Genomic DNA, 26184 nt, shown 5'->3' on the forward strand with positions numbered 1-26184 from the left:
AAGGAAGTGGGTAAGTGATTCCATGAAAGAGTAGTGAACACACTACCCAAAAACTTTAATTCTGCTGTCACCCAAAGCTCAGAGGCAGAGTTGGTACCTAGGAAGTAGGGTGATGAGCTTGGCTGTGCCAAGCATCTTCCTGATGTCATTCTTTTCCTTGTGACTGAATTGAAGAAATCGCCATCTTACTAATCACTGGGCTGATAGATACATCCTGTCCGTGGGTTCTTGACACCGTGCTGGGGAGTTGCTTCTATACCTCGTTCATGGTCCATTGGCACATTTTTCATCAAGATGAATGAACCGTTCTTTGACTCCTTAAACCAAGACCTCAACAGTTCACTGGACATTCTGCAACCAGTGGCTGTTTGGATGTAAACATTTTCAAATATACGTCGATTAGAGTTGTATCAAAGGAATCTAATATTTGGTGCCATCAAATTCCCTTTGGAGATTTGTAATCATTTTAACTCACTGATTACTGTTTATTGGAGGAAGAGCCATTGGGTTAAGTATAACTTCAGATATTCTCTATTTGCTTATCATTCAAAAATAGTTTGCTTGGGGCAATTGGGTGGCTCGGTCGGTTAAGCGTCCAACTCTTGGTTTCGGCTCAGATCGTGATCTTAAGGTCATGAGATTGAGCCTCATTTTGTGCGAGGTCGTTAAGCCTTTGTTCCTGGGGATGAACAGTGGACACGCGGGCAGGTATCGTCAGCGGGTGCCATGAACACCTGCCTGTCCTGTGCCTTGACAGCTGACTGTTCCAGCTCTTTCCACAGGTTCCCGTTCCCCATGGTGTTCAGCAGCTGTAGCAAGAAGGACCTGGAGGTCAGCCTGGAGAAGGGCGTGGGGATGTGCCTCTTCAACCTGCCGGAAGTGAAGCAGTCTTTTGGGGGCCAGAAGTGTGGGAACGGCTATGTGGAACAAGGGGAGGAGTGTGACTGCGGGGAGCCCGAGGTAAGAGACTCGTCCCGGAACCGTGGTCTTGTGGCCGCGGCTCACAAAGCAGTGTGTGTGTGGAAGAAGGATGCTGCAGAATGAAAGTGCTAGGAACTCGGGAGGCAAAGTCCTAAACGGCCACCTCAAGCAGCCACACAAGCCAAGGTAGCTCTCTTGAATTGTGACAATGGTGGCTCTGGTTGGAAATGTTAAAGAATCTTCTGTGTTGAAGGATACTGTGTAGGGGAGGGGAGCTGAGGACAAGAACAATGGAGAAGCATTTAGCTTTGAGTTTAACAGAGAAGAAAGCTGAGGAATGCTAGCCTCAGATGGCTAATAAGCGTCATTTCTTTCTAAGGCGAGCAACCAGAGGGGAATTTGAATAAGCAACATTCATTTTGAACGAAGAGCTCCCGCCCCCCCCCCCCCATTGCATCTCTGCCTGATGCACGGCCACCTTTGTATGCACGAGCCGAGGCTCTGGGCTTCTGCCTCCTCCCTCATTAGCTTTCAGAAGCAATAAGCCAAAGCAGGAAACAGATTTATCCAGCAAAGGGCTTACTTAACCCTGTTTCCCAGCCAATGTCAGGAAAATTTCTTGTTTCTGTAGGGCCCAAGATAAAGTTAATCAATGTAAAAATTATAACAACCACTTTCTGATCTCTGAATGATCTTGAGCAGGAAAGAGAAAGACAGGACAAAGTGAGACCTCCTGGTAAAAGCAAGTGCCTCCTGGAAGCTCGGAGGTTGTGTTTAGAATAAATCAAAGCGAGCTATTTTTATCGCAGGACTTCTGCATGTGGGATCCCCTCCCCAAGACCTGATGCCAGCTTCAAGGGCAGACGGATTCAAGGCGGGCTTCACTGGATGGACAGACAGGCTTGGCGAGGGCTCAGGAAGAGCATGTTTGGGAGAGCTGATCTAAAGGGGGGTGCTGGGGTGGAAGGAAAGGTGCAGAAACCTTGGATTCCTGGGTTTATCAGACAGGCAACTGATTGTAGAATCTCCTTCATCTGCCTAATCTCCCAGTCTCTGTGATTTCGCAAACCAGCGGGACCCATCTTGGACTCAGTCTGGCCATTTCTGCAAGAATGTCAGGAGTGAATAAGTACCAGGGGATGGGGTTTGTAGGGGCAGTCCCGTCAAATGTCTGTGTGCCCTTTCCAAACCCGGGATTCATCTCTGATAGCAACTCTGGTCCAGAGCAGCAGGAATTGTGGTCCCAATGTGCTGGGGAGGATGGCTGTGCGGGAGCAAGACCTCAGGCATGGGGCTGTAGAAACTCTTCTTCAGGTTAGTGGAGGAGCACTTGAAACTGTCATGGGATGGGGCATGCAAAGGGGAAATTCCATAGAGTTTTTGTTAATTACCTGAAGAAGAAAAACAAAATTAGTTTAAATTACCCGTAGTTCTCAGGAGAGGCCATGCGGACTTCAAACGGTTTGTCTTTGATTTGAACTCCTCGTAATTGCTTGTTTAATCTAAATAAATTTGACAACTCTTCTTGGAGTCATGAACTCTCAGATTTAGAATGACCATTAGCAGTGACTTGCTCCGTATTCAGGTATCAACACCGGCCCTGCTGCCACCCTCACCACCATCATCACCCTCCCATATCACCCTACCATAACCACTGTCCTCCTCATCACTGCCATCCCTACCATCCCCAGCACCACCGCCATCCCCACCACCAGTACCCCACCACCATCACGTCAGCAAATGTTTGAGTGCCCGCAACTGGCCAGCCATGGCCGTGACCCTCCACGTCCCCTCCATCGAGGAGGCGTTCAGCTTTAGGAGGGTGCTTACTATCTCTCCAGGCAGGATGCAGTATCGCAGGGCAGCGCCGATTAAATCCGACTCCTTCCTCGTGGAGAGCCACATTCCAGCTGCACATAGTTCCCAACTGGGTATGTCTGGGGTTAGGGTCCTTACTTCACAGGGTAATTTCTTGATATTTGAAGAGAACTGGCATTCTCCTAGTCCAAAATCCTTTTGTCCAAGAACTCTTTCTTGGACAGTCACGGACTGTCCAAGTCATGGACGAGACTTTTGCTTCAATTTGCAGTTCTACAGTTTTTGCTTTTCAAACTGCGTCTAACATTGTAGCATCCTACAGTACCCAGTTTCCAAACCACTGCGGCCAAAGCTTACAGTCACAGCTGGGCTCAGTTCGCCAGGGCTCTTTGTGTCCGTCCCCAGTGCTCAGGCACTGGAAGTACTTGTTACCCCCGTGCTTCTATTGGCCCGCGTACCCCCTCACCCATAGAGGGACTTGGTGTCTCACCACATCAGCAAGCAAATGGGATCAGAACAACTTCCCCAGCTCACAAGTGGACCTGGCTTCTGCCCCTTTGCTCCCAGAAATAACCTCCACTGTTTTCAAGAAGCAGCGCCGTAGACATGCCAGTGCGCTGCAATGAAGAACCGGGTCCACTGCCCACACCCAAGAATGACAGGGTCTTTGCAGCATCCTCTAATGGCTTCATTATTCTTTTTTTCTTTGGAGACCTAGTGTTCATTGGCTCTGTTGAATTTTGCTATTGAGTGCTAAGTTAATACGTATATCAGCAGAGGAAGAATGTTTCTCTTCTGATAAGTACAGTCCTGTGGAAGAAAGAGATCCTGGGTTGTGACAAAGGCAAGTGACTGCTGAAGCCTTCCGTGCAGGGCATGGATTTACATCCACCATAAGGATGTCCTGACAACTCACTCCTTCATCCGGCTAACAGGGTTGGGAAAGCAGCCCTGCCTCCTTGTTTAAAGTCAATAGAACGCCAGTAGCCTGCAAATATCCATTAAACTTAGTTATCTTTCTCACATTATCAATCCCCTTTGAAGTCAAAGCCATGCCGCTTGGCTGCGTTTCCATTTGAGCGGCTGCTTATTATAGTATCTGGTGGTTTGATCGGAGGTGGGGGGAGGTAGTTCTCAACGATCGTAGGACCCAGGACCCAGTATTCAGAGGGCTGATTTAACTTAGAAGCTCAGGGAAATCTGTGATTTGGTTAGTGTGTCATTAGTTGAGCCATTTAGACCTTAATGTGCAGCATGACACTGCTGTATATTTGATGACACTGATCAGGAATGCAATCAGTCGACTCCTTTAAAAAAAAAAAAAAACAACTTCCTAAATTTTGTAAGATTGTAAGTCCATGAGTTAGAAACCCTTGCCGTCTTGAAAATTACAGCTATGACTTCTGGTTGGCACTTTTATCTTATTGTATATGTTATATACTCCGGATGTTTATAAAGTCCTTGAGCAAATTTAAAATTTAATAACTCTGGATGTATGTGTAACAGGGGCAAATGATAAACACCACATGAGAGCAGAATTCACAGTCTTACACAGGGTACAGTTCAGAGATCTAGGATAGTCCCAAACCTTCTGGATTATCAACAAAATTTTGTTAATTGTGTTTATAATCCTAACGAAAAACTCATTTGCAAAAGATGGTTTTCAGGACTAAACGACTTTACTCTTAAAACAGTACATGGTTGGCTTCCCTCTAGCTAATAGTGTATACATTCTTCTGCTCATGTCATATACTAAATAGAAGGACATTGATAAATTAATCCTAAAGACCCTATGACCTCTTCCTTCTTTGTTTTTTTTTTTTTAAGATTTATTAATTTATTTGTTTGACAGATGAGATCACAAGTGGGCAGAGAGGCAGGTAGAGAGAGAGAAAGGGAAGCAGGCTCCCCGCTGACCAATGTGGGGCTCGATCCCAGGACCCTGAGACCATGGCCAGCGCCAAAGGCAGAGGCTTAACCCACTGAGCCACCCAGGTGCCCCTGACCTCTTCCTTCTGATAATTCAGTTTCTTCTAAAAGGTGTGAAGTCCAGGTTATTGGGATATCCTAAAGTCCTAGGACTTCATGCTTACGCTAGGCACTATGCGTAGACCTTTTGTAGACAGCTAAGCGAAGATGTCCATCCCCTGTAGGGTTTTTTGCTAGAAAAAAAAGCAGGTTCTTGTGAAGAACAGCTTGGCAAAGGAGGTTTTCTCTCATTTTAGAGAGAACAATGCATGTAATATTTGATCTAACTGTTTAAATCCCTTGCAAGTCAGCGGGCACAGGACCTTCCAGTAATCTAGGTCGTTATGCATTTCCGACCTGCGAGGTACCTTGTCAGGTGGGGCAGCCCCGCTGGGCCGAGCAGGAGTCTTGGCTACAGCATTTGGTGGGATCGCAGGGAACAGTGGTCTGAACACAACCGGGGGACTTCACGCCCTGCCAGCGTGCTCCAGATGAAGAGGGCCAGTCTTTGAAAGAGTTCCGTTGGTGCACGTCTCTGTGTGTTTCTAAGTCAGCTCCAAGCTTGCTGGTGATCCCGATACAGTTCGCTGTGGGGAGACCTGCCACATCCGCGAGCTTGGCCGGACTCGGTAGCCAGGCTTCCTGCAGGTTCCCTGCCTGCACCCCCGCCAGAGGCACTGAGGGCCACGGACTCTTCCCGGGGGCTCACCCCGTCCATTCAAAAGCACTTCCCAGAGGCTGGGCTTTGTCACAGATGAAGTTCCTCTCGGCCAGGCTGGTTTTCAGCTCAAGGGCCAGGCCCTCTGGTTCTTCCTTCCCTTTATGGGTCCCGCCTTCTGTGAGTAGTTGTCCCCTACGACCTGCGGCCGTGTCACATGGAGCGCACCCCCCTCTGCAGGGATGTGTGAATCTTTGCTGCAACGCCAGCACGTGCACCCTGAAGCCGGACGCCGTGTGTGCCCACGGGCTGTGCTGCCAAGACTGCCAGGTGAGTTCTCTCGGCCCGAGGCCACCCCCAGGTTCCGCAGGTTCCTCTCTGGGGCAGGACACAGGACACCTGGGCTGTGAGAATGGTGGCCCCTGACCGCACAAGCCGGTGTCCCCCACCACCTCCTCTCACCATCACCCTCGCACACTTGAGGACTACATCAGCTGTGGTAAGTTATTTATTTGTGGGGTGAAAGCAACGCAGCCAGAAAAACTCCGGCTCAGTCTTAAATGTGCCTTTTGTGCCATTGGAGGTGTGTGACGTCCCCAGTAATGGGACCAACTGGGGAGCCGGGCCCGACCCTTGTCACTCCACCCCTGCTTTACCCCAGGAGCACCTGCCTGCGGGGCCGAGAAACTGTGTGGGCTCCAGGGGTGCCACGTCAACATCTGGATCCTGCCGTCCTCCTAACACAGGGCACCAGCTGGCCAGCCCAGCCCACCGCACCAGTTTCCGGCTTTGGCTCTTCCTGCCACCAGGACTGGGTTCATTTTGGCAATTCCAGGGCCTGTCTCATTACTCAGAGCCGAGATCTGGAAGCCCGAGATTTTGATTCAAAGATTCCAAGGGTGGACTTTATATCTTTCTAAATTAAGCAATTGATTTTGGCCTTCTGCTCGCAGGAAACTCCGTCTTAGCTCCCCCGCTAGAGCCCGGTGGGTCACAAGGGCGTGACACAGCTTACGTCCGGCTTGACATATCCCTCCTGCCCTTTCTACTTGTGACTAATTTCTGGGGGATTGTTCAAGGAAGCGGGTGCTCCTGGCACACAGCTCCTGGCAGGGAAGAGTGTCGGGGACGAGCAGGGGGGAGGTCACTGGCTGTGCGGCCTCTGACCAGCCACTCTGAGCCCTTGTGTCTTCAACCATATAACGGTGAGGCATTGGCCGGCAGTTCCCAGCCTCTCCTGTTGCTGCCTTGCTTCGTCCCTTCTCTCCTCCACAACCATGGGGTCTTGCAGACAGGTTTCCAGCTCCACAATTTGATGACAAAGTGAAACATTATTGTGACTGTGAAACATTATTGTGACTGAGCCCTTGGGATGGTTTCTGTCATCTGGGCACAGCGCTAACCCCATAGGTACCCATATCATCATAAAACACGTAACAGTGTTGGCCACCAGAGATCTTCCTTCCAAATGAAGGAGCCCATCAGCCCGCACTCCCTTCCCACCCCTCCTCTGAGGGAGCAGGTACCAGCCAGCAGCCTGTCCGCTCAGCAGAAAACCCTAATATTGCATGAAATTAAAAAGAAGCAACTCTTGACTTCATCCCCCTCCACCCCCATAGAAGGTGAACCCCAGAGCCCAGGACAAGGATCTGTTTACTTAATGACTCTCTGGGTCTCTCTTGCTTTGGAATCCTTGCCCTTTTATGTGAGGCTTCATGAGGATGGCCTTGCTCCATTCTGCCCCAGGGGCACTGCTGGACAGCCGCTCCCCCTTTCCCGCAGCGCATGTGCTATAAACAGCCTCTCCTTCCAGCTCAAACCTGCGGGAACAGCGTGCAGGGACTCCAGCAACTCCTGCGACCTCCCAGAGTTCTGCACAGGGGCCAGCCCGCACTGCCCCGCCAACGTGTACCTGCACGACGGGCACCCGTGTCAGGGGGTGGACGGCTACTGCTACAACGGCATCTGTCAGACCCATGAGCAGCAGTGCATCACGCTCTGGGGACCAGGTAGGTGGCTGCCACCAGTGGGCTCAGAGCAGTGGGTTGGGGAGCTCACTTGTTTTCCAGAAGCTCCACTCCTGCCGTGTTCCATCTACAAAGCTCCCTTCCATTCAGCTGTGGTGATTGGCTCCCTGGTAGGTCTGGGGCCGTGCTGGGCACTGGGCAGGCAAAAATGGATGCTTCCTAGAACCTCTCCTGAGGGCTTACTGTGGTCCAATGAGGAGAGATGTGTCAGCACTTACTGTGTGCCCTAGGGAGTGACAGGGAAGAATCAGCCATGAACCCTGGCCTCAGATAGCTTAACAGGTAGTTGGACAGACAACTGGAACCTTCCATCCACTCTGATTATGTGTAAGTGCTTCTTGGTGCTCAAACAAGGACCCCAGCCGGAGTCTGGGGGTGCCAAAGAGAGTCACTGCAGACTGGATGCATGAGTTGTCTGTGACCAGGAGGGACAGGGAGAGGTTGTTCCTGATGCAAGGAGCAGCAAACTGGCCCTGGGTTGGGAAGGCACACAGAAGGAACTGCTGGGATGGGAGGCCTGGATATCAGAGCTCAGAGAAAGAACATGGACACAGGTGTTTAAGATTTTTGAAAGCCATTTTGGTTCTAAAAGCTGAGTGATGGACTTGTGTGTTCCAAAAAAGGCACCAGGGCGGGCAGGTAGCTAGGAAGCAGCTGCTGGGGTAATTAGAGTCTGTCGACTCACTGCTTCCTGTGTAGGGGAAGCCAGGCCCAATGTGCAGTATGACTTGTCCCTTCTGACTTGAACTTAGAGATAGGGACAATGGCTACAGTTTAGAGAAACCAAAGCCCCAAGTCAGAGACTGGAAGTCAATTTCGTGAAGTTGTGATGCTGGGATTTGAACCGAGGCCAGATGACCCAAAGGCCATAGAAAATGCACACATGCAGTCACACCAAAGACCAGGTCTAGAACAAAGCTCTACTGTCCCAACAGATGCTTGGATGCAAAAGGGAATAATCAGTCCCCCTGGACACGTCTCTCCTCTGTTGACCCATCTTCGGGGGCCAGAGGTCCAGGGGCCTGGGGGACAGCCAGGGCCCAGTAGACTCCCCATCCCAGGGTTTGCTGCCTCTGTCCAGCTCCAGGATTCCAGTAATAAATCCCATGGAGAGCACTTTCTAAGAGTGCGGTCCCTACCCTGCCTGTCATTGTCCCTCCCGCTGCCTTGCAGACATGACCTCAGCGCTGGCCAGGGACACCAGCCATGGCAAGACAACTGTGGTCAGCCAGGCAGAGAGCCAGGCAAGCTCCAGAGGCAGGGAAATCTGATATGGGCCTCTGTCAAACGTTCATTGTGAGGGTTTGGTTTCAGGAGTGAGGAGGACAGTAAACTAGGGCAGATACTCATAGCTTGGGTTTTCAGTGTGATGTGAAAGCCGTGAGCAAGCAGGGAGAACGGGGACAGAGGTTTCTGAGGGTCAGGTCTGTCACGGAGCCCACCGCCCCACCAGCCAAAGATACCCCTCCATACTTGGGCCTCCCTGAGGGGCGAGAGGAGCAGCACAGATGCAGCATAGAGGACCTGAGGCGGCCTTTTTGTCATATCTGTGGGGTGTTCTCCCAGTGCTCCTCAGATTTCATGGGTCCATGGGCACAGGAGGTGGGGGTCCTGTGGTATCTGGGGCCTTGTGCTTCATCTCTGGACCTGCCCAGCCCTCTGTCTGGCCTCCTCACCAGCTGGGCCAGGGGACCCCAGGCCAGGGTGGGATCTCTCGATCTCACACTGGGTGAATGCCTTGCGATGACAAACACAAAGAAGACACTCACTATACACCGTCGAGTGGCCGGATGGGCTCTGAATGGTTTCGTGACTTCAGACACCTTTCTGCCAAGTGAGGTCACTTTAGGACAGTGGCTACTGCTTTAGGCCCAGACCTCGAGGCCTAAAGCCTCCCTCGGGGCTAGTCCTTCCCAGCCTTTCTCCGGACTCTGCAATCTCCCGATTCTTGAGTTACAGGGGATGTTACAATGCTCCCTTTCAAAAAAGCATTCTGTGGCCAGAGCACACACAGCACTTGGAGCTTTTGGAGTAAAATATGCTCTTTGGTGCCCTGCTGTATTACGGCGTCTGGCCCCGTTTCCCAAGTGAGGTCAGATGGAACTCCGAGGCTCTCTCCACGCCACCGCCACTGTGTGACTCAGCTGGCCACACGCCTCAGATTCCTGGTGACCAAGGCTGGTATTTATTATCTCATCAGATTAGTCCTTCTCAAGCTGCCGGACCAGAGAGAGCGAGCCAGATGGGCAGGCACACTGACAACCTGAGTCATGCCTGAGCTTTTCAAAAGCAAGAGCACCCGGACGTTACCTCCTTTGAATTCTCAGCCTCCCTGTGGCGGCTGGTGAGGGGGGCGGCCTGACCGCCTGGGGGCCTGCACCAGCTGCTGTAGAGGGCTGTGGGTCTGCAGCTCCCAGCCTGCCTCTTCTCTCCCCGGCCTCCCCCAAGGACTGAGAGAGTCACTGCACATAGACTAAGCCTCCCTGGCATCAGTGGTGTTCGGAGTTCCTGGAAGTGACGAGCTTGGGGTCTTACCTCAGCCCCGTTACTTCCCAGGTTCGCTGTACTTCAGCCAGTCCTTTCTTGGTCCCTCAGATCACTGGACACACTTCCTCGGGAGGGTCAGAAACAGCCGCGGCCCCCACAGTCCTCAGAAGGGCCTTTGACCACCTCCTCTGGGAATGCAGTGTGCTCTTTCCTTCTGTGTCCGTGCAGCTGCCCATTGTCTTGTTCAGGGGCACAGTTCGGGTTTCCTGTGGCTGCTGGAACTAATCGTCACAAACGTGGTGACATACGCCAGCACAAATCTGTCATCTTCCAGCTCTGTGGCTTGGAAGTCCTCACATGATGGTGTTGGTGATGCAGTGTTACTCTCGCAGGCTTGTGGGGAGAGGACACTTCTCTGCCTCTTGAGGCTTCCTGAGGCTCCTGCTCTCCCGGGCTCACGGCGCGCCTCCATCTTCAAGGCCAGCAGCACGCATCTGCCGAACTTGGCCTCTCTCCGGCTTTTCCTTCTGCCGTCCCATCTTCTTCTCTGCATCGGACCCTCCTGCCCCCCTCTTAGAAGGGTCCCGGGATCCTGTTGCTCTGATCCAGACCCTTCAGGAGAAACGCCCCTCCCCAAATCGTTAAATTCATCACATTCTCAAAGTCCATTTTACCATGTGAGGGGACATACTCACAAATTCTGAGGATTAGGATGTGGGACTCTTCGGGGGCCGTTATCTGTCTACCATGGGCGTTGAACAGACCACTTGCTAACGAGGTGACCTTCAACAGACTACTCGACCTCAGGCCTCAGCTGTAAACTGGGGATTGTAGTTGGGTTAGCCCACGGGTATCCTGTTGTCCTCGAACACAGCCTGTGACCTCTTGTGTGTGCTGCATCACGTGCAGTCGCGTGCTCGGTGTATGGCGCCTCGGAAGTCTGAACTCTAGAAGGAGGCTCTGACTGAGCCCACAGGAAGCTCATGGACCAATGAGCCTGTGTCCTGGGGCTGGTGTGAGTGCTGGGAAGTGGCGGACCATGGAGTGGGGCGTCCTAGATGAGGTGGCCCTGGAGACACCGTTTGGCAGGGGTGGGAGGGGAAGGGTACTTCCTGCATGCGGAACAGCAGGGGTCAAGGTGCCCAGAAACACCAGTGGGGGGGGGGGGGGGCGGCGGGCGTTCCAGGGAACTGCAGGCAGTTGGGCTTGTCCAGAGCTTGGATTGTGACCTGGAGAGCAGAGAGCCTCACTTCTCACCCCGTTCTCTCATTTATTACATATTCCTCGGTGTCCAGCTCTTACCAGATGCTGCTGACTCGAGAACCTGATTCTGCCAGAGGAACAGACTTCCCAGCGTCCCTCTGCGCTCTCGCTTGGACCTGGAGGAGAGTTGGGATGTGACCCTTGCGATCCCAGGGGCGGGGGTGACTTCCACAGCCAGGCCCCCAGCCAGCGAGATGCACGGGGCTGAGAGCCTTCTAACGCTGCGTTACGGTGCTTGGTTTAAATTAGCTTCCCATGATTCAGGGAGGGAGAACTTCTTGTCAGGAACACATTTGCCATATTTCATTTCCCCCACGGTTAGCAAATGCTCTGGGCTCTGGACTACATTTGCTGGAGGGCCATTTTCGCTCCCCTCTGAGGCCCGATGACTCAGAGCTCCAGGGTCACTGGGCTCCTGCTTGCTGGCCCGTGCCATGTGCGCCCCAGTGACTGGACAGAACTGTCGAGTCATCCGGAAACGTCCAGTTACGCTCAGGATGTCCATCCGTCTCCAGGCCTGGCTGCCAGAGCGCTGGCCGGACAGAGCCTTCCCTTCCAGCTCACTTATTCCCTTTTGAAATGGACTTTTCTCAACCCGGCGTTGGATTTCAATAAACTAATCCTGCTTCCAAATCTTTCTACAAATAGAATGATAGAAAATTCAAAACATATGCCTGCAACCAACTCTTTGCTAGCAATGTAATACCCTTTTAGAATACCTTTTGGGGTTTTCGTTCATTTGTTTCTTTTCCTAAGTAGTGTTGATAATGTTCTTGCTGGCGAGGAGTTTAAATTCTTCCCCTCCCCGCCGCTGGCCCCCCAATTCTTCTTCCACAAATGTTGTATCTCAAGGCCTTGTGGGCTGGTGTCAGGCACAGAACTGTTATCTGCAGTTCAAACTGTGGCCTGCGCTACACCCCCTTTGTCCAGTTTGGTTTTAATAGCCACAAAGATTTTCTGTCCCTGTGACATGACCTTTATTCCTTCTGAAATACAGCTGGATATTTTTCTTCAGGCAGAAAATTTACTTTTGCCAACGTTGTTTATCTGAACCATGGTTACTGAAAGCGTTACTTGGAAATTAATCTTACGGATAACTACATGTCTAGAGCCACAAACAATTTGCATCAGGGAAGTCCTGAAATATGTTAGTTTTATCTATTTTATCACTCACCAGAAAATAGTGTCACTTGATTTATGCAGTGTGAGCTGGCCAGACAGTTTTTATGGGCTGGTAAATATTCAGTGTTTATCTGCAAGGCTGGTTTAAATGAGTTTGTGTTATTATGATACACCTGGGGCAGTACGTTTACTAATCAGCCACAACTCTGGCGACGAGCGATGGGAAGAGAAGAGACTTTTGCCAAGAGCCCTAATTGTCTAGAGGCAGGAGAGTCTCCCCTTTTTCCCGCAGCATGAGAAGGAAGTGATAAAACTTGTTCATTTGGGCTTCATTTTCCATTGAATGCAAAGGTCAGTTTGGAGTAGAGAAAGGGAGAAGTACAACAACAATGGGACAGCCTTCAGTTTTGCCAAAGAGGGGCTTTGTCTGTGGGTATGAGAAGTGGGGGTGGGACAGTTAGTGACAGAGAGGGAGGAGCCCATGCGCCCAAACGCGAGAAGTGCATTTGCATAATAGAGTCATTTTAAGGAAAAGATTAGATCAAGTAAATTGTGAGCTTAATGCAAGATGTCATCATCTCTCTTTCAAAAGACATAATGGCATTGGAACTTGCAAACTACAATTACAAATATAAGTTTTATCCCTCTGAAGATAAAACTGGTAATTAAAATCCTTCACTTTCTGTGTAATTGTAAAATACAGGGTGATGTCAAAATTCCCTCTGAAAGGCTAAATTTTATCTTTGGATAATGGCAAAACCTCTAAGTGTTATTAAGAATTCAAAGACTGTAAATTGATGCACCGTGGTGGTAGCAATGAGAACACTGTTGTCATTTTTTCCAAGAGACAGACGTGAAGTCTCTTTTGTGAAAACGTGAAGACAGACACTTTTAAGTGTGGCAACTTTGAACCCTAGTCTCTGTGCGTTCCTAACCCCTTCCCAGTGGAGAGAAGTCATTTACGCTTCTGAAAGTATCGACCATTCTGTCTCTAAGTGAGAGAGCCCCATGAAACACTTGGCTGGCCCCTACTCCACTCTCGGAACTGGCCTGAGCCGAGGTGCTCAGGACTTGTCTCTGGGGGCTTGTGTTCTTCTTCCTTAATGATGTGTCCTTGGAATGCAAGGGCTGTTTCTGCTCCCAGGGTCAGCGCCGAGCCCTCTTTCTGGTTGTCTTGCCCATACGGTTTCTTCTCTTCGCCTATATTTGTAAAACCTGTCTCCTGATGACCTTCTATCTTCTTTCTTCACTGGACAGCATGGTAATACTTCCTTTGATGTAAATGTGTAAGTGAAAATCCAGAGCCGTGGGAAAGATGAGCCAGGGGACAGGATTCACCTACCCAAGATGCTTTGTTCTACAGAAATTGCAACTGGCTTCCTCTGGGGAGGGCAGCTGAGGCAGAACATGCTTTCCCCAAACTCTCTCCCCAGCGGCTCGTCAGTCACTCATTCTTGGCACACATCTGCTCTGTGCAGGCCTGAGGGACCACCCCTGTCCCCTGGGTTTTGACAGTGAGGCCAGAGACTTGGGACGTCACAAGATTAAAAAGAGAGAGAGAGAAGCCAGTGTGGTAAATCCAAGAAGGGGACAGCTCCTATGGCATGGACAAGAGAAGGATGGTGGACCCCAGCCTCGTGGGATGGGAGTGATGGGAGGTGGCCCCGAGGGATGCAGTCAGCAATGTCAGGCAACACAGTGGCCCAGGAGCCTCAGCCAGCCAGCTCCAGCAGTCAGGCTCTGAGGGAGATGTGAATTTACCTCGCCCTGGGCATGTATCCACCATGGACCCAGTCTATGGCCTGTGGCACAGAGCGCTCTGCCAGGAGCCTCTCCCACTGCACAGGCTGTCCTAGGAGGGGTCCGGCCAGAGTGCGGTGGGTTGGGAGACTGTTATTCTTAGTCCTAGACCCTTGCTCTTCGAACTCTGCAGCCTGGCTGGTTATAGAGACCAAAGTGGGGGCGGGGAGCCTTCCGAAAGCAACTGAAGCGTGATAAATGTTCATTGTTTTCCTTAGATCCCATACATGCCCAGATACAAAGCATGGAAACCCCCAAAAATCTATGCATCGGAAAGAATGGCTTATTACTGACCTCTTAATCTCTCAATCATGTCTTTTGATTCTCACAGCCCAGTCAGAAAGGCACAGCGGACCTCATGAACATCTGTCCGTGCTTTTTAGGAAGTTCATGGAGGTTGACTGACAAAATTGGGTTTAAGAAAAGACAAGGGCATTTTTCACCTGTTTAATTATGCCTAGGGTGTCACTTCATGCCTCCACTTTTTTTTCATTCTGGTAAAAAAGCTTTTAAAAGATCACTTTGACGAGCAACAGGACAAATGATTAGGCTATGGAGATCATGAACATACACCTGCTGAGCAGATAGAAAAAAGCAAAATCAGAAGACTCCCTGTTGGCAGAGTGGGTAGTTGTACCTAAAAATAAGATTTCCAGTGACAGCATCACAACAGAATAAAAAGGTCAGCATTCTAATGAGCTAGAAGTACAGAGGATGTGCTGTGGAAACAGACTTGTTTTTAACAATTTTACTCAACTGGACTCACATACAAGAAGCCATAGGTATTGAATACACACACCTTGATGAACTTGGAAATACACACTTATCCAAGAAACCCTCACCATGGCCGATGCCAGAAACACATTCATCATGTCCAAAAGTTTCTTCCTAGCCTCTTCGTGTGTGTGTGTGTGTGTGTGTGTGTGTGTGTGTGTGAGAGAGAGAGAGAGAGAGAGAGAGAGAGATAACACTTAACATAGAATCTACCATCTTGGCAAAATTTTAAGCATAGCATAAGAGTATTATTAACTGTAGACTCTGTTGTACAGTCGATTTCTAGGAGTTGCTTTGCATAACTGAAACTTTGCACTCTTTGACTAATGCCTCCCCCAAGCACGTCCCTTCCCCAGCTCTTGGCAACTACCATTCTACTCTCTGCTTTTATCAGTTCCACTTTTTCAGATTCCACATATAAGGGAGATGGTGCAGTATTTGTCTTTCTGTATCTGACTGATTTCTCTTAGGGTAATGTCATCCAGGCTTATCCACGTTGTCTCAAACGGCAGGATTTCCTTCTTTTTAAGGCTGAGTCCTCTTCCGCTCTATGTGCCTACCACGTTTTCTTTATCCATTTGTCCATCAGTGGACACAGTTTGGTTCCATGTCTTGGGCATTGTGAATAAAGTTGTAGTGAACATGGGAGTTGAGAAATCTCTTCCAGATTTCAGCTGATTTCAGCTCCTTGGGATATATACCTAGAAGTAGGACCACTGGTGATATGACAGTTCTATTTTTTTAATTTTTTGAGGGATTTCCATACTGTTTTCTACAAAGGCCATCTCAGTTTGCATCCCCACAATGTACGGTACAAGGGTACAAGTGCTTCCTTTTCTCAACATCCTTGCCAATACTTGTTATCTTTTGCTTTTATTTTTTATCCTAGCCATTCAGACTGATATGAAGTGATGTCTCATTGTGCTTTTGATTTGCATCTCCCTGATCATCAGAGACACTGAGCGTCTTTCTGTGTAACTGTTGGCCCTTTTATGTCTCCTTGGAAGACGTGTCTATTCAGTTCCTTTGCCCATTCTTTAATCTGGTTATTTGGGACTTTTTTTTTTTTTTTTTTTTTTTTGCTATTGAGTTCTAGGAGTTCCCTATGTATTTTGTGTATTATCCCCTTGTCAAATAGATGGTTTACAAACATGTCTTCCCAATCTGTAGGTTGCCTTCCATTTTGTTGATTATTTTTCCTTTACTGTAAGGAAGCTTTTTAGTTCAATGTATTCCCATTTGTCTATCTTTGCTTTTGTTGCCTGTGCTTTTTGTGTCATGTCCAAGAAATCTTTGCCAAGACCAATGTCAAGGAGCTTTTCCCCTATATTTTCTTGAAACTATAAGTTTTAAGTCTTACATTTAAGTCATTACTCCATTTTTTACTTCATTTTTGCAGCAGTAGAAGATAAGGGTTTGGTTTATTCTTTTGCATATGGATATCCAGTTTTCCCAGCACCATTTGTTAAAGAGATTATTCTTGCCCGTGGGGCTTTCTTGGCACCTTTGTCAAAGATCAGTCGACCAAAGACCTTGAGACCAAAGAGAAATGTAAAGACGTTGAGTAGCTTTGTTTCATGATATAGGAGAGTAAAAGAAAAAGTAATATTTCTTTATTAAAATGGGACTTTTCAATATTTTTCACCAAGTTAATGGATAGTATGTTGTAGTACTTTGGACTCTGTCATCCATGTTGCTAAAAATTCACATATTCAAATTTGCCATCAACATTTCTGGGCCATTTCTCTGGGAAAATGGCAACTCTCTTTAAATGTGTTGTGACCTACTGGGACACACACAGCACTTCACAGTTATCAGAAAACACTAATGCTGTTCTATTGCCCCTAGGGATTTACACACACACCTGGTTTTCCAGGCCAGACAGCCCACTGACATGTGGGCCATTAGAATCCCAAGGTACCCTGCCCTAGAAGACCCAGTTTTGTCAAATTTCCAGATCCAGGTTCCCAAACAGTGACCTAGCATTAGTTTTCTTTTCTAAACATTTTATTCTTGCTTAAATACTATTTGTACCCCCTTGCTTGATTTCCTGTTTTAGCCACTTTCTGTGGTATTCCTACATAAAATGTTCCCCTTTGTTTTAAATCATGGTGGCAATTGGTCTCTTTCCTTCTTCGTCTTACCCTTCTGCACACCCTAGTCCAGCCCTCCTCCAATCCTACCTTCTAGCTATTCACAAGCTCGTGTGTCTGATACGGCTTGGAAATCTCTACACATACACACACACACACACACACACACACACACACGCATGCACACACGCATGTATAAAATCTCTTTTATCTCTTTTTTCCCTACCAGGAAAACAAATTAATCAATGAACACATTCAAATAGCAGCAAGGTTTGTTTTTTTTTTTATTTTTAAAGTGGCCACATTTCCCAGTGGATAAATTACTTGATAAGAGCAAGCATGACAGACCCTATGAAGCATTGACCCAGCATCAGTAGCAGAGAGATACCAATTCTGCCTCCCCAGTTCCAGAGCTCAGCATCTGCCAGGACCTGCTGGTGCTCCTTTATCCTGGCGGGTCTTCCAAGGCAGGGAAAGAAGGACTGAAGCCTTTTCCATCGGCCTTACAGCACGTAGAAGGAGCTCCCTATCTCACATCCGCCTAAGTCTGGGATCACTTGAGCGGCATGAGAGTATCCATTGCAGCTCTTGCCCTGTCTACACACGCATACCAGCATGGCTCTCCACTCAGCAATGGGGGCGGATGCAGTTCAGGTCTTCTCTCTGTCCCCAAGGCCCGTGCAGGACCTAGACCGGGTGGGGCCTTGATACACCTCAGAGCACCAGAGAGGACAGGCTGAGCTCTACCCTCCAGCAGCCCTGCTGCCTGGCTTTAAGCCACATATTTAACCTCCTGGGTTCTAGTTTTCTTGTCCATAAAACGGGATAATGAGACCTGCCTCTTAGGATCCCTGGTAGGATTGAGGTGTGGAATTCAGCTCATTGTCCCTCCTCTAAGAGTTCTTTCCTGACCAGCCTGCTTAACGCAACAGCCCCCTGGGCCCTCCGACTTGGTTGATTCCTTCATAACACTCCCCAACCCGGGACTTGAGAGGAAGATACTCATTTGCTTGCGCTTTTTTCCTTGCAACTTGAGAGCAAGCAGGAGGCTTTGTCCACAGTGGTCAACCCCTACACCCCCAGGGCCTGGCAGATAGTGAGGGCCAGATAACTGTGTGTGTGAATGAAGTGTGCAACATGATGGGAGGTTGGATGGACGGACGGATGGACAGAAGGAAGGAAAGAATAGGAAAAAGAAGGAAAGAGAGAGAAAGAGAAAACCAGACAGGCAAGTAACAAGTACATTGAGTCCATGCGAATACACAAACAACCATTGAGTTGTTGATATATTCTAGATGCCAGTTTTTCTAAAACTGATCAATTAGATCCAGGTATTTTGATCAAAGTACCATCAAACAGAACACAGGCTCGACACGCCCTCCCCATCTTCCCACCTGCAGTGGGTAGAGGAACAAGAATAAGGCGGGAGGACATGGAAGAAATGGACCTGTAGTAGGCAGAAGCTGAGCGGGTCAGTGGTGTAACCACGCTGCGAGCAGAAATGGGAACCCAGGGTGCCAGGAAAAGACTGCGATGCTTCTGAGCCAGAGACCTGGCCTTTTCCCATGACCGAGAACTGTGTCCTGTTTGCCGTCATGCCCTTAAAAATGAGTTGGAGAGGTGTCTCAACATGGTTTTTAAAAAAAAAAACAGAGAATGGGCAAGTGAGAGGTTCGGGACTCCGGTACCTCACCGCAGAGGCCAATGGGGACTCCGGTACCTCACCGCAGAGGCCAATGGCTGAACCCACAGCCCATCTCAACGGTTGCAAGGGTTTTGTTTGGTTTGATTTGTGTGTTGTTGCTTTTTAAATGAGAGGGGGGTCGTGTCTGCTCCTGCCTGATGAAGAGGAATCAGGTGCAGTTTAAAGAAAGAGAAATTTTTAGAAATAACAATGTCTTCTGTTCCCTTGTCCATCGTTGGACTGGTATCTTAGATAAGTCAGTTGTCACCTTGGGAAGTGTAGGGAGCTTCCCCAGAGTTGGGTGCAGAGAAAGGCGAAGGGCAGAGTGAGTTCTGGGAAGTGGGCATCCTGGCAGTTGGAAAGGTTACCGGAAAGAGCACCCACCTGGACACCAGTATAGGAAAGAAGGTGGGTCAAGCCCACGCCACAAGACACAGTTTATTCTGAAGAGTATAGACCATTTTCCTGAATTTCTCACATCGTCTTCAACAGGTGTCCCTTTGCCTAGGATCTAAGAACCCTCCAAAGCTTTGGCCGTGTGAATTCCAAAGCACAAGGTCACTCTTTCCCTGGCCAAAAGATGTGCTAGGAATGCCCATGTCCTGCGCTCCCTGGATCCCACATGCCTCTCTACTGGGCACTGTCATTCCGTGCAAAATGACTGTGGGGTTTGTCCCTCCCTGGCCTCTGAGAGCACTCTCTGCCTTGCTAACATGGGCCCTAACTGACGCTAGGGCTTGCTCTCAGAGGGAGCTTTATAGGACTGAAAATGTTGTGTAAGATCTCCGTGTTGCTTGTCTGCTCCCTCCCTCTCTCCCTGCATCCCCCCATAGTCATCATTATTCCTTTGAGCCCGCTCTAGCGTGAGTTTTCTCACCAGAATTGTAGGAGATGCCATTAAAGAGAGCACACTCCCTTGCGCCTGAGGCCAGCTAGCCCCCTTTTTTCTGTGCTGGGTCAGGTCTGGTCCCATAGCCAGGCCACGTCTCCTGAAAGGCTGCGCACCCTGGGCCCAGAGAGCCGCCCTAGAGAAGAGTGAGCTAGGAAATGCAGGCTTTACCACGAGCAACGCCAGGCGAGGGTGGTAGGCTGCCCTGGCCCGCTCATCTCAGGAGCCAGCCAAGGTGCAGGCATGATTTCTCTGCACACCAAGCCCATCTCCCCTTAACCTGAAATCCCAGCACCAGTCAGCGACGAGTTATTAGAAACCCTTGCAGGAGGTAAAAGTGCTGCTTGACTTCTGTTTCAGGTGCTAAACCTGCCCCCGGGATCTGCTTCGAGAGAGTCAACTCTGCAGGTGACCCGTACGGCAACTGTGGCAAGGACTCCAAGAGTTCATTTGCCAAATGCGAGATGAGGTACGGAACCCGCCGCCCAAGCACGTCATCGCTTTGATCTTCCCACGTGGCTCAGAGCCGGTCGCAGACTTGCCCTCTTTGGGGACTGTTTGTTCTCGCCCTTGCAGAGATGCTAAATGTGGAAAAATCCAGTGTCAAGGAGGTGCCAGCCGGCCCGTCATTGGTACCAATGCCGTCTCCATAGAAACAAACATCCCACTGCGGGAAGGAGGTCGGATTCTGTGCCGCGGGACCCACGTGTACTTGGGGGATGACCTCCCGGACCCCGGGCTTGTGCTTGCCGGCACCAAGTGTGCAGATGGAAAAGTAAGACCCACATGTTCCCTCACATCATAAATTTAAGTCTGGAAGGGGCCTGTGGAGAAACGTCCTGTCCAAGAACTGACTCAAGAGGTCGGTTTGTTTTCCTAAATCTACTCCTTCCTAGAACTTTGTCTCTGGAATCCAGTTCTTTGCACCTAGAAGGCAAAGTTAATAAACCCTAGATCCTGGCCTAACCATGGAGATGCAGATTTGGGAAAATCAAGCTCGGTTTCTCAGTCTTTGAGTGTTAGTAAGTCATTTCTACACTCTGGACGTCAGGAGTGTTTCCAGCCAGGAAATCACTTTGGAAGCAAACACAGTAGCCTATTATATTGTTTTTTGGAAATGCGGCCTTGGTTTTTGGCACAGTGACGGCTTGTTCTCACCTGGACAGAACGGGAAATCATATGTATTTTCAGAGACCCCCCATAGAGAGAATAGGAGAGGGGAAGAGAGAGAGAATCAGCTTGAAGCCAAAGGGAGGTCTTTTGGAGAGCAGGGGGAAAAGCGGACAGGGATATTTGGGGGTTTAGAAAGAAAGTCAAAAATGAGAAGTCAAAACAAGAAATTGAGGTTTCTTTTTAACATTCTGCCACATTGATTTTTCTCAGCAGACTTTCTCGTCAGGCTAAATGAAAGCAAGTTAATAAAACATTTTAAGAAAGAGGATTAATCAACATACCTTTTTTAAGGACCTCCACTTTCAAAATGATTATGAAATCATTCACGAACATGGAGGTCACAGAATAGAAAGTCATAAAATAGAAAGATAGATTCAGCTCCGTGGCCAAGTCCCCAGGGCAAGAATTCTGTGCCCTCAGCCCCGTTCAGTCATATACTCTGAGCCACAAGTGCCTTGTCCCGAAGGAAATGGGATGATGGTACATGAAACACGATGTACATTCCTGGGGTCTCCTTAACCACACATGTCAGCTTCTTTTCTGGCATTGACATTAGAATGACACTCCTATTTTAAACTGTAGTCTGAACAGCCAGAAGCCAGAACCAGGTGCATCTGAACACTGAAATTCCAAGGCCTCAATTTGTCAATGAGTTTTTTCCTCCATGTGCAAGAGTAAATGCACTTCCATCTCCGTTCCCGCAGAACACGGGTTCTTTGAAAGCTGTCCTTGGCCTTCATTGCTCGTGGGTTGAGAGGAGAGCGGCACCCATATGCAGGGGTTCTGACCCGGGTCCTGCTGCGTTCTCTGTAACCTCAGTTTCTTTTGTCAGCTGGAATGTGACAGTCCCCTTGGCCATGATTCCCAGCAGCCCTGGGAGTTGTCCTGGGCAACTGGCACTATTTTCAAAGTGTGTCACTCGTGCGAACTTCCCGTAGGGAGGTTCTACTCGATCAGAAATGCTTCTGCAATCTAAAAATTAGACTTCTCTTCCTCTGCCTCCACTGATTTGTAACATCTTAGAGGAAATAAAGGGTCTGATCCTATGAGTCTGGAGTATGTTAGGCACCTTTAAGATGAGACTACACTCCTACAACCAGCATGGTATGGTTTAGGAAACTACCACCCCTGCAAAGGCTTGATAAACACAAGGGAACTGTCTGTTTTCCTCCATGGAGCCTTTTCCTTGATGGTTTGTGGCAGTGACAGTGCTTGTGGGTCAGTAATTTGGAAACGTTCTCATGTGTCAGTATCTCCTTTAAAAGGTACTTGGACCTGGATTCTTGGAGTCTCTGAGTCTGCACAGACCCCAGGCCGAGGGCTGGTACATTTCTTCTTTCTTTATCTTCAATGGAAGGAGCAGGTGGGGGGGTCAGGGGGGGGGGGGGGTGGAGATGCCGCAATTCATAGGTTTTGTTGCAAGCTCTAAACAAAAATCAGTTATCCTCATCTCCTAATTGACGAAACCACATGAAGCACATTGACCTGAGTGATGAAATGTTCCAAGTCCACAAGCAGGTGCACAAATCCAGGTCAGAGTTAGATGGAAAGGGCATCGCTGTGCTGTCCCCATAGGAACTGAAGGAAAATCATCTTCCTCAAACTTTTCTTTGCTTTCCCTTTTGAGATCACAGATATGGTGTGTATAGTTGGAAAGGGGCTGAGACGTTTACCGTGTTTTCCTCCTTCCGCAGATTTGCCTCAATCGTCGCTGTCAAAACACAAGCGTCTTTGGCGTTCAGGAGTGTGTGAAGCAGTGTCACCAAAGAGGGGTGAGCAGCCCAGTGGGCTTCCTGTAGCCTGTCCCTAGCAAGCAAAGCACCAAATCGTTCGTTTGTAAAGGATTCTGCAATCCGCAACTTCTAAAAAAATATAGCTGTCGCTTCCGTGCTTTCTTCTAAAGACACTAATTTTCTCTGACCTTTACATAGCAGGAGAAATGTGACTTTTATTTAACAAAGAAAATCAGATGGAGCCGTAATTATCTCTCAGATGAGCGTCCTGTGATTTTTAAAAAAGGGACTTTGTCATCTTCAAAGTAGTTTTAAAACTCACCTTCCTGTGTAAAGGATTTTGCCTTATGGTTTCAAACAGAGCTGTCCCTCTTAAGGACCAAGATTCAGAGCATGGGTCTGAACGGAAACACTTCCAAAAGCAGTTAAACCAAGGGAGACAGAACATACTGATGACGTGTTCTTGAAATCTCACACAATGCATTTCAACTAAAGAAAGTGGTTACTTTAGTTCAGAGAATTTTTTTAGGAGAGAAGAGGACTCTGACTGTTTAAAACATAATTTATTTTTTTCTGATGGGCTTAATTATTTCCAATGGGAATCATATTAATCTTGATTAGCCATGCCAGGGGTTCATTTGTTTTTCTGAAACCTTCTCTGCAGAAATCATGCTCCCAATTCTATTTTTAAAACTCGCAGACACTCACCAATGATTCTAACATAGAATTATGGGGTTTTCATAAAATGGCGATTGTGCTCTAACCATGAAGGATTACAATGCCATCTCTGGCCGGTTTGTTGACTGCGAGTGTAGCTGTCAATATAAAACAAAATCCTTTTATGTCTTCATTGGATCATAGATTTCTTTCTAATGGCCTTAAGAGATGGTCTGGTGCAGCCTCGTTATGAAGGAGTCCAGGACTGAGAGGCAGTAGTGCCTGTCCAAGGTCACGTGACCAGGTAGCAGGCATGCTGGGGGCGGACCCTGGGCTCCTCACCTGACAGCGTCCCTGGGCTCCCATCCACATGTTGGAGAAGAAAGGCCCACACTGACAGAACAGTTGCCGTGACTTGGTGATGAGTCACTTGACCACAGCCTTCCCCGAGTGAGACCAGGCTCACCCGCTGTGCCTCCAAAGGGGATAGCAAAGCTGCCAGTCTTTCTACTGCCAGCTGCAAAAAGGGCACCTGACTCCAGTTTGCATTGGGAGACTGTGCAAAACGGAGTGGGCAGCGCCGGGCCCAAATCCTCGCAGGTGTGTGGCAGGTGGTAGGTCAGCAGCAGCATCTTTGAGAGACAGGCAAGACGCTCAGTGTCAGCACAGGCCGGGCCACTCGGTCATCAATGCTGCAGGGGTTTAACTTTATAGGAATATAGCTTCCAACTTATCACAGGTTGTCTGGACTGTTGGTCTTATTTTAAGGAATTGGGCTTTTTTTTTTTTTTAAGATTTTATTTATTTATCAGAGAGAAAGAGAGAGATCACAAGTAGGCAGAGAGTCAGGCGCGGGGGTGTGGGGGAAGCAAGCTCCCTGCTGAGCAGAGAGCCCGATGCGGGGCTCGATCCCAGGACCCTGAGATCTTGACCTGAGCTGAAGGCAGAGGCTTTAACCCACTGAGCCACCCAGGTGCCCACTTGGGGCTTTTGATGTTTGGATCATCAATAGCAACAAAAAAGTCAGTGAAAGCAGGAAAACATCACAAATGAGACCTCTACTCCAAACATCTTCTTTTTGCCTTAAATAGAGAAGTATGTGTTCAGCCCCATCCAGCAATAGTCGGATACAGGGCTGAGGCCTCTGGGATGGGTGTCTGGCTGTCTGCATGGACTTATGTAAACCACGCAAAGCCCGTCATCTGCGATGCACAGTTCACTTCTGTAAGCAGAAGAGAACCTGGGACGCTCAGAAGCAACCTGACTGCGGAATCCTTCCTGGTCTGAGCAGCCCTGCAGGGTCATTCGCAGGCAACACATTCCAGATGTGTCAGAAGCTCTTCTTAGCGACTTGCCCATATCCAGTGTGCCCACAGCATGCCCCCAGTTTTCAGAGAAACAATATCTTCTTGTTTCTGAGCTCCTGTGCCCCTTGCGCGTGCAGGAGCTCCGTAAGTTCCGCAGTAATGACAGCGGGTCTGACGGCCAGCTCAGGCTAGGGGAGCTGCCTCCATCGGTCACCCTTGCTAACCAGGTGAGCTGGAGCTGGCCCCTCCCTGGGGGACTCTGGCCCCCTATCCCAGAGTGAAGCCCATCCTCCTGCTTTCTCAGCACCCCTTTCCCGCCACGAGGACCCCAGGGTTTGGTCGGCTGTGGCCAGTCCGCGGGGCTGAGAGGCAAGGAGGGGCCGCTGGGAGACTCCCCAGGCAGGTGGGCATTGCAGGCATGAGACATCGGAGCGGGTCCACCACCTCTCCAAACTTTGTGTCTGCAGGAGGCATGGCTGTGCCCATAGGTTGTCAGGCCTGGGATGGCCAAGGGCTCGGATTCTGCAGCCCTGAAGCGGGGTCGCTTCTTACCATGGAGGGGGCTTCTCATTGTGGTCATTGGGCGGGGGGAGATTTTGAATTGAAAAAAAGGACATGTAAAAAAGAAAAAAAAAAAAGAAAACGAGGACATAGCAGTTGATGGAGGGAAAAGGGGTGGGAAGCGGTGGATGTCCCCCCCAATTGCCAGCATTGCCCTGACCGCAGCCAAGAGGCAGATTGTTACATATGCAGCCTTGGGCTCTGGTCCCACCTGTGTATTCAGTGCTTGAGGGAACTCTGACACAGGGCCTTTGCTTCCGTGTGGTAGCCAATTAGCCCTCAGAGATTTGCCACCGCCCCTCATGGAGGGTGGGCTCTAATGCTGCTCCTCTTTCTCGGTGTCCCCCACCCCTGCGGCCTGGACAGGTGTGTAACAACCGCAAGAACTGCCACTGCGAGGCCCACTGGGCGCCTCCGTTCTGTGATAAGTTTGGCTTCGGGGGAAGCACAGACAGCGGCCCCGTCCGGCGAGCAGGTGAGCGGGGACAGCATGCCCCCAGGAGTGGGTGCCGAGTGATCGGGGGGGACCGTGGTAAGGCAGGTGCAGATCTTTCCAAACAAGACGGAGGGCTCACCAGTGGTCCGTGGGTGTGCAGGTATAACCGCCCCCGGGGGAAGCCCAGTGCACCCCCACAAGGGCCTGACACAGCCCGAGGCCCATGTCCAGGCTCTGTCCCATCTTGACCTTTGCCAAGGTCCTCACTCCACTCTGGCTGAGTGGCTGACTCTGTCCCTTGTTCACCTGTGACACTTTGCTTAGCCAAGGTCATTTTGACAGGGGGCTGCCAAACAGGTACGAACTTGGGTGTGGGATGAAAGGACTTTGTAAAGCCCAGCATCAGTGCATGGGGGACCAAGAGGTGCGAGGCCAAATGTCTCCTAAAACGCCTACTAGAGAGTCACCTCCTAGTCTGGGTTGGCAGCCCCAGCAGCCCCCGGGGGAAGCAAGAAGGCTTCTGTGCACTGAGCAGCTGTGCGGTGCAGTCACCGTGCTGGGCGTCGGCTGCATTTGCGTGATCTCCTCAGACACTTGCCTCATGCCCAAGCCACTATCATTCTTCCATCTTTACAAATAAAGGACCTGGGACTCCGGGGAGGTAAGTAACTTCCCCAAAGCCACACAGCTACGATTGAGACCAAGTCCCTCTCCCTCTAATTCTAAAAAAAACCCTCCTAGCAGCAGCGCTTGCTCCCCACTGCTTTTCTCCCGGGGTGACCTTGACGCATGGTCTCCAGGTGCCTTGCTGCT

At 49.6% G+C, this 26184-nt stretch overlaps 1 protein-coding gene across 1 annotated transcript in view; it reads left to right on the forward strand.

Moving 5' to 3' along the window:
• ADAM12 (ADAM metallopeptidase domain 12) overlaps window positions 1-26184 on the forward strand; it is a 324442-nt gene that overhangs the window by 271399 nt on the left and 26859 nt on the right. Inside the window, exons 12-18 of the mRNA XM_032882097.1 lie at window positions 783-960; window positions 5606-5695; window positions 7179-7374; window positions 19865-19973; window positions 20081-20279; window positions 22372-22449; window positions 25302-25410. Coding sequence (XP_032737988.1) covers window positions 783-960; window positions 5606-5695; window positions 7179-7374; window positions 19865-19973; window positions 20081-20279; window positions 22372-22449; window positions 25302-25410 — 959 coding nt within the window. The remainder of the gene's footprint in view (window positions 1-782; window positions 961-5605; window positions 5696-7178; window positions 7375-19864; window positions 19974-20080; window positions 20280-22371; window positions 22450-25301; window positions 25411-26184) is intronic.

The sequence above is a fragment of the Lontra canadensis genome, unplaced genomic scaffold (genome assembly GCF_010015895.1).
Source record: "Lontra canadensis isolate GAN:19392208 unplaced genomic scaffold, GSC_riverotter_1.0 scaffold79, whole genome shotgun sequence".
NCBI lineage: Eukaryota > Metazoa > Chordata > Mammalia > Carnivora > Mustelidae > Lontra > Lontra canadensis.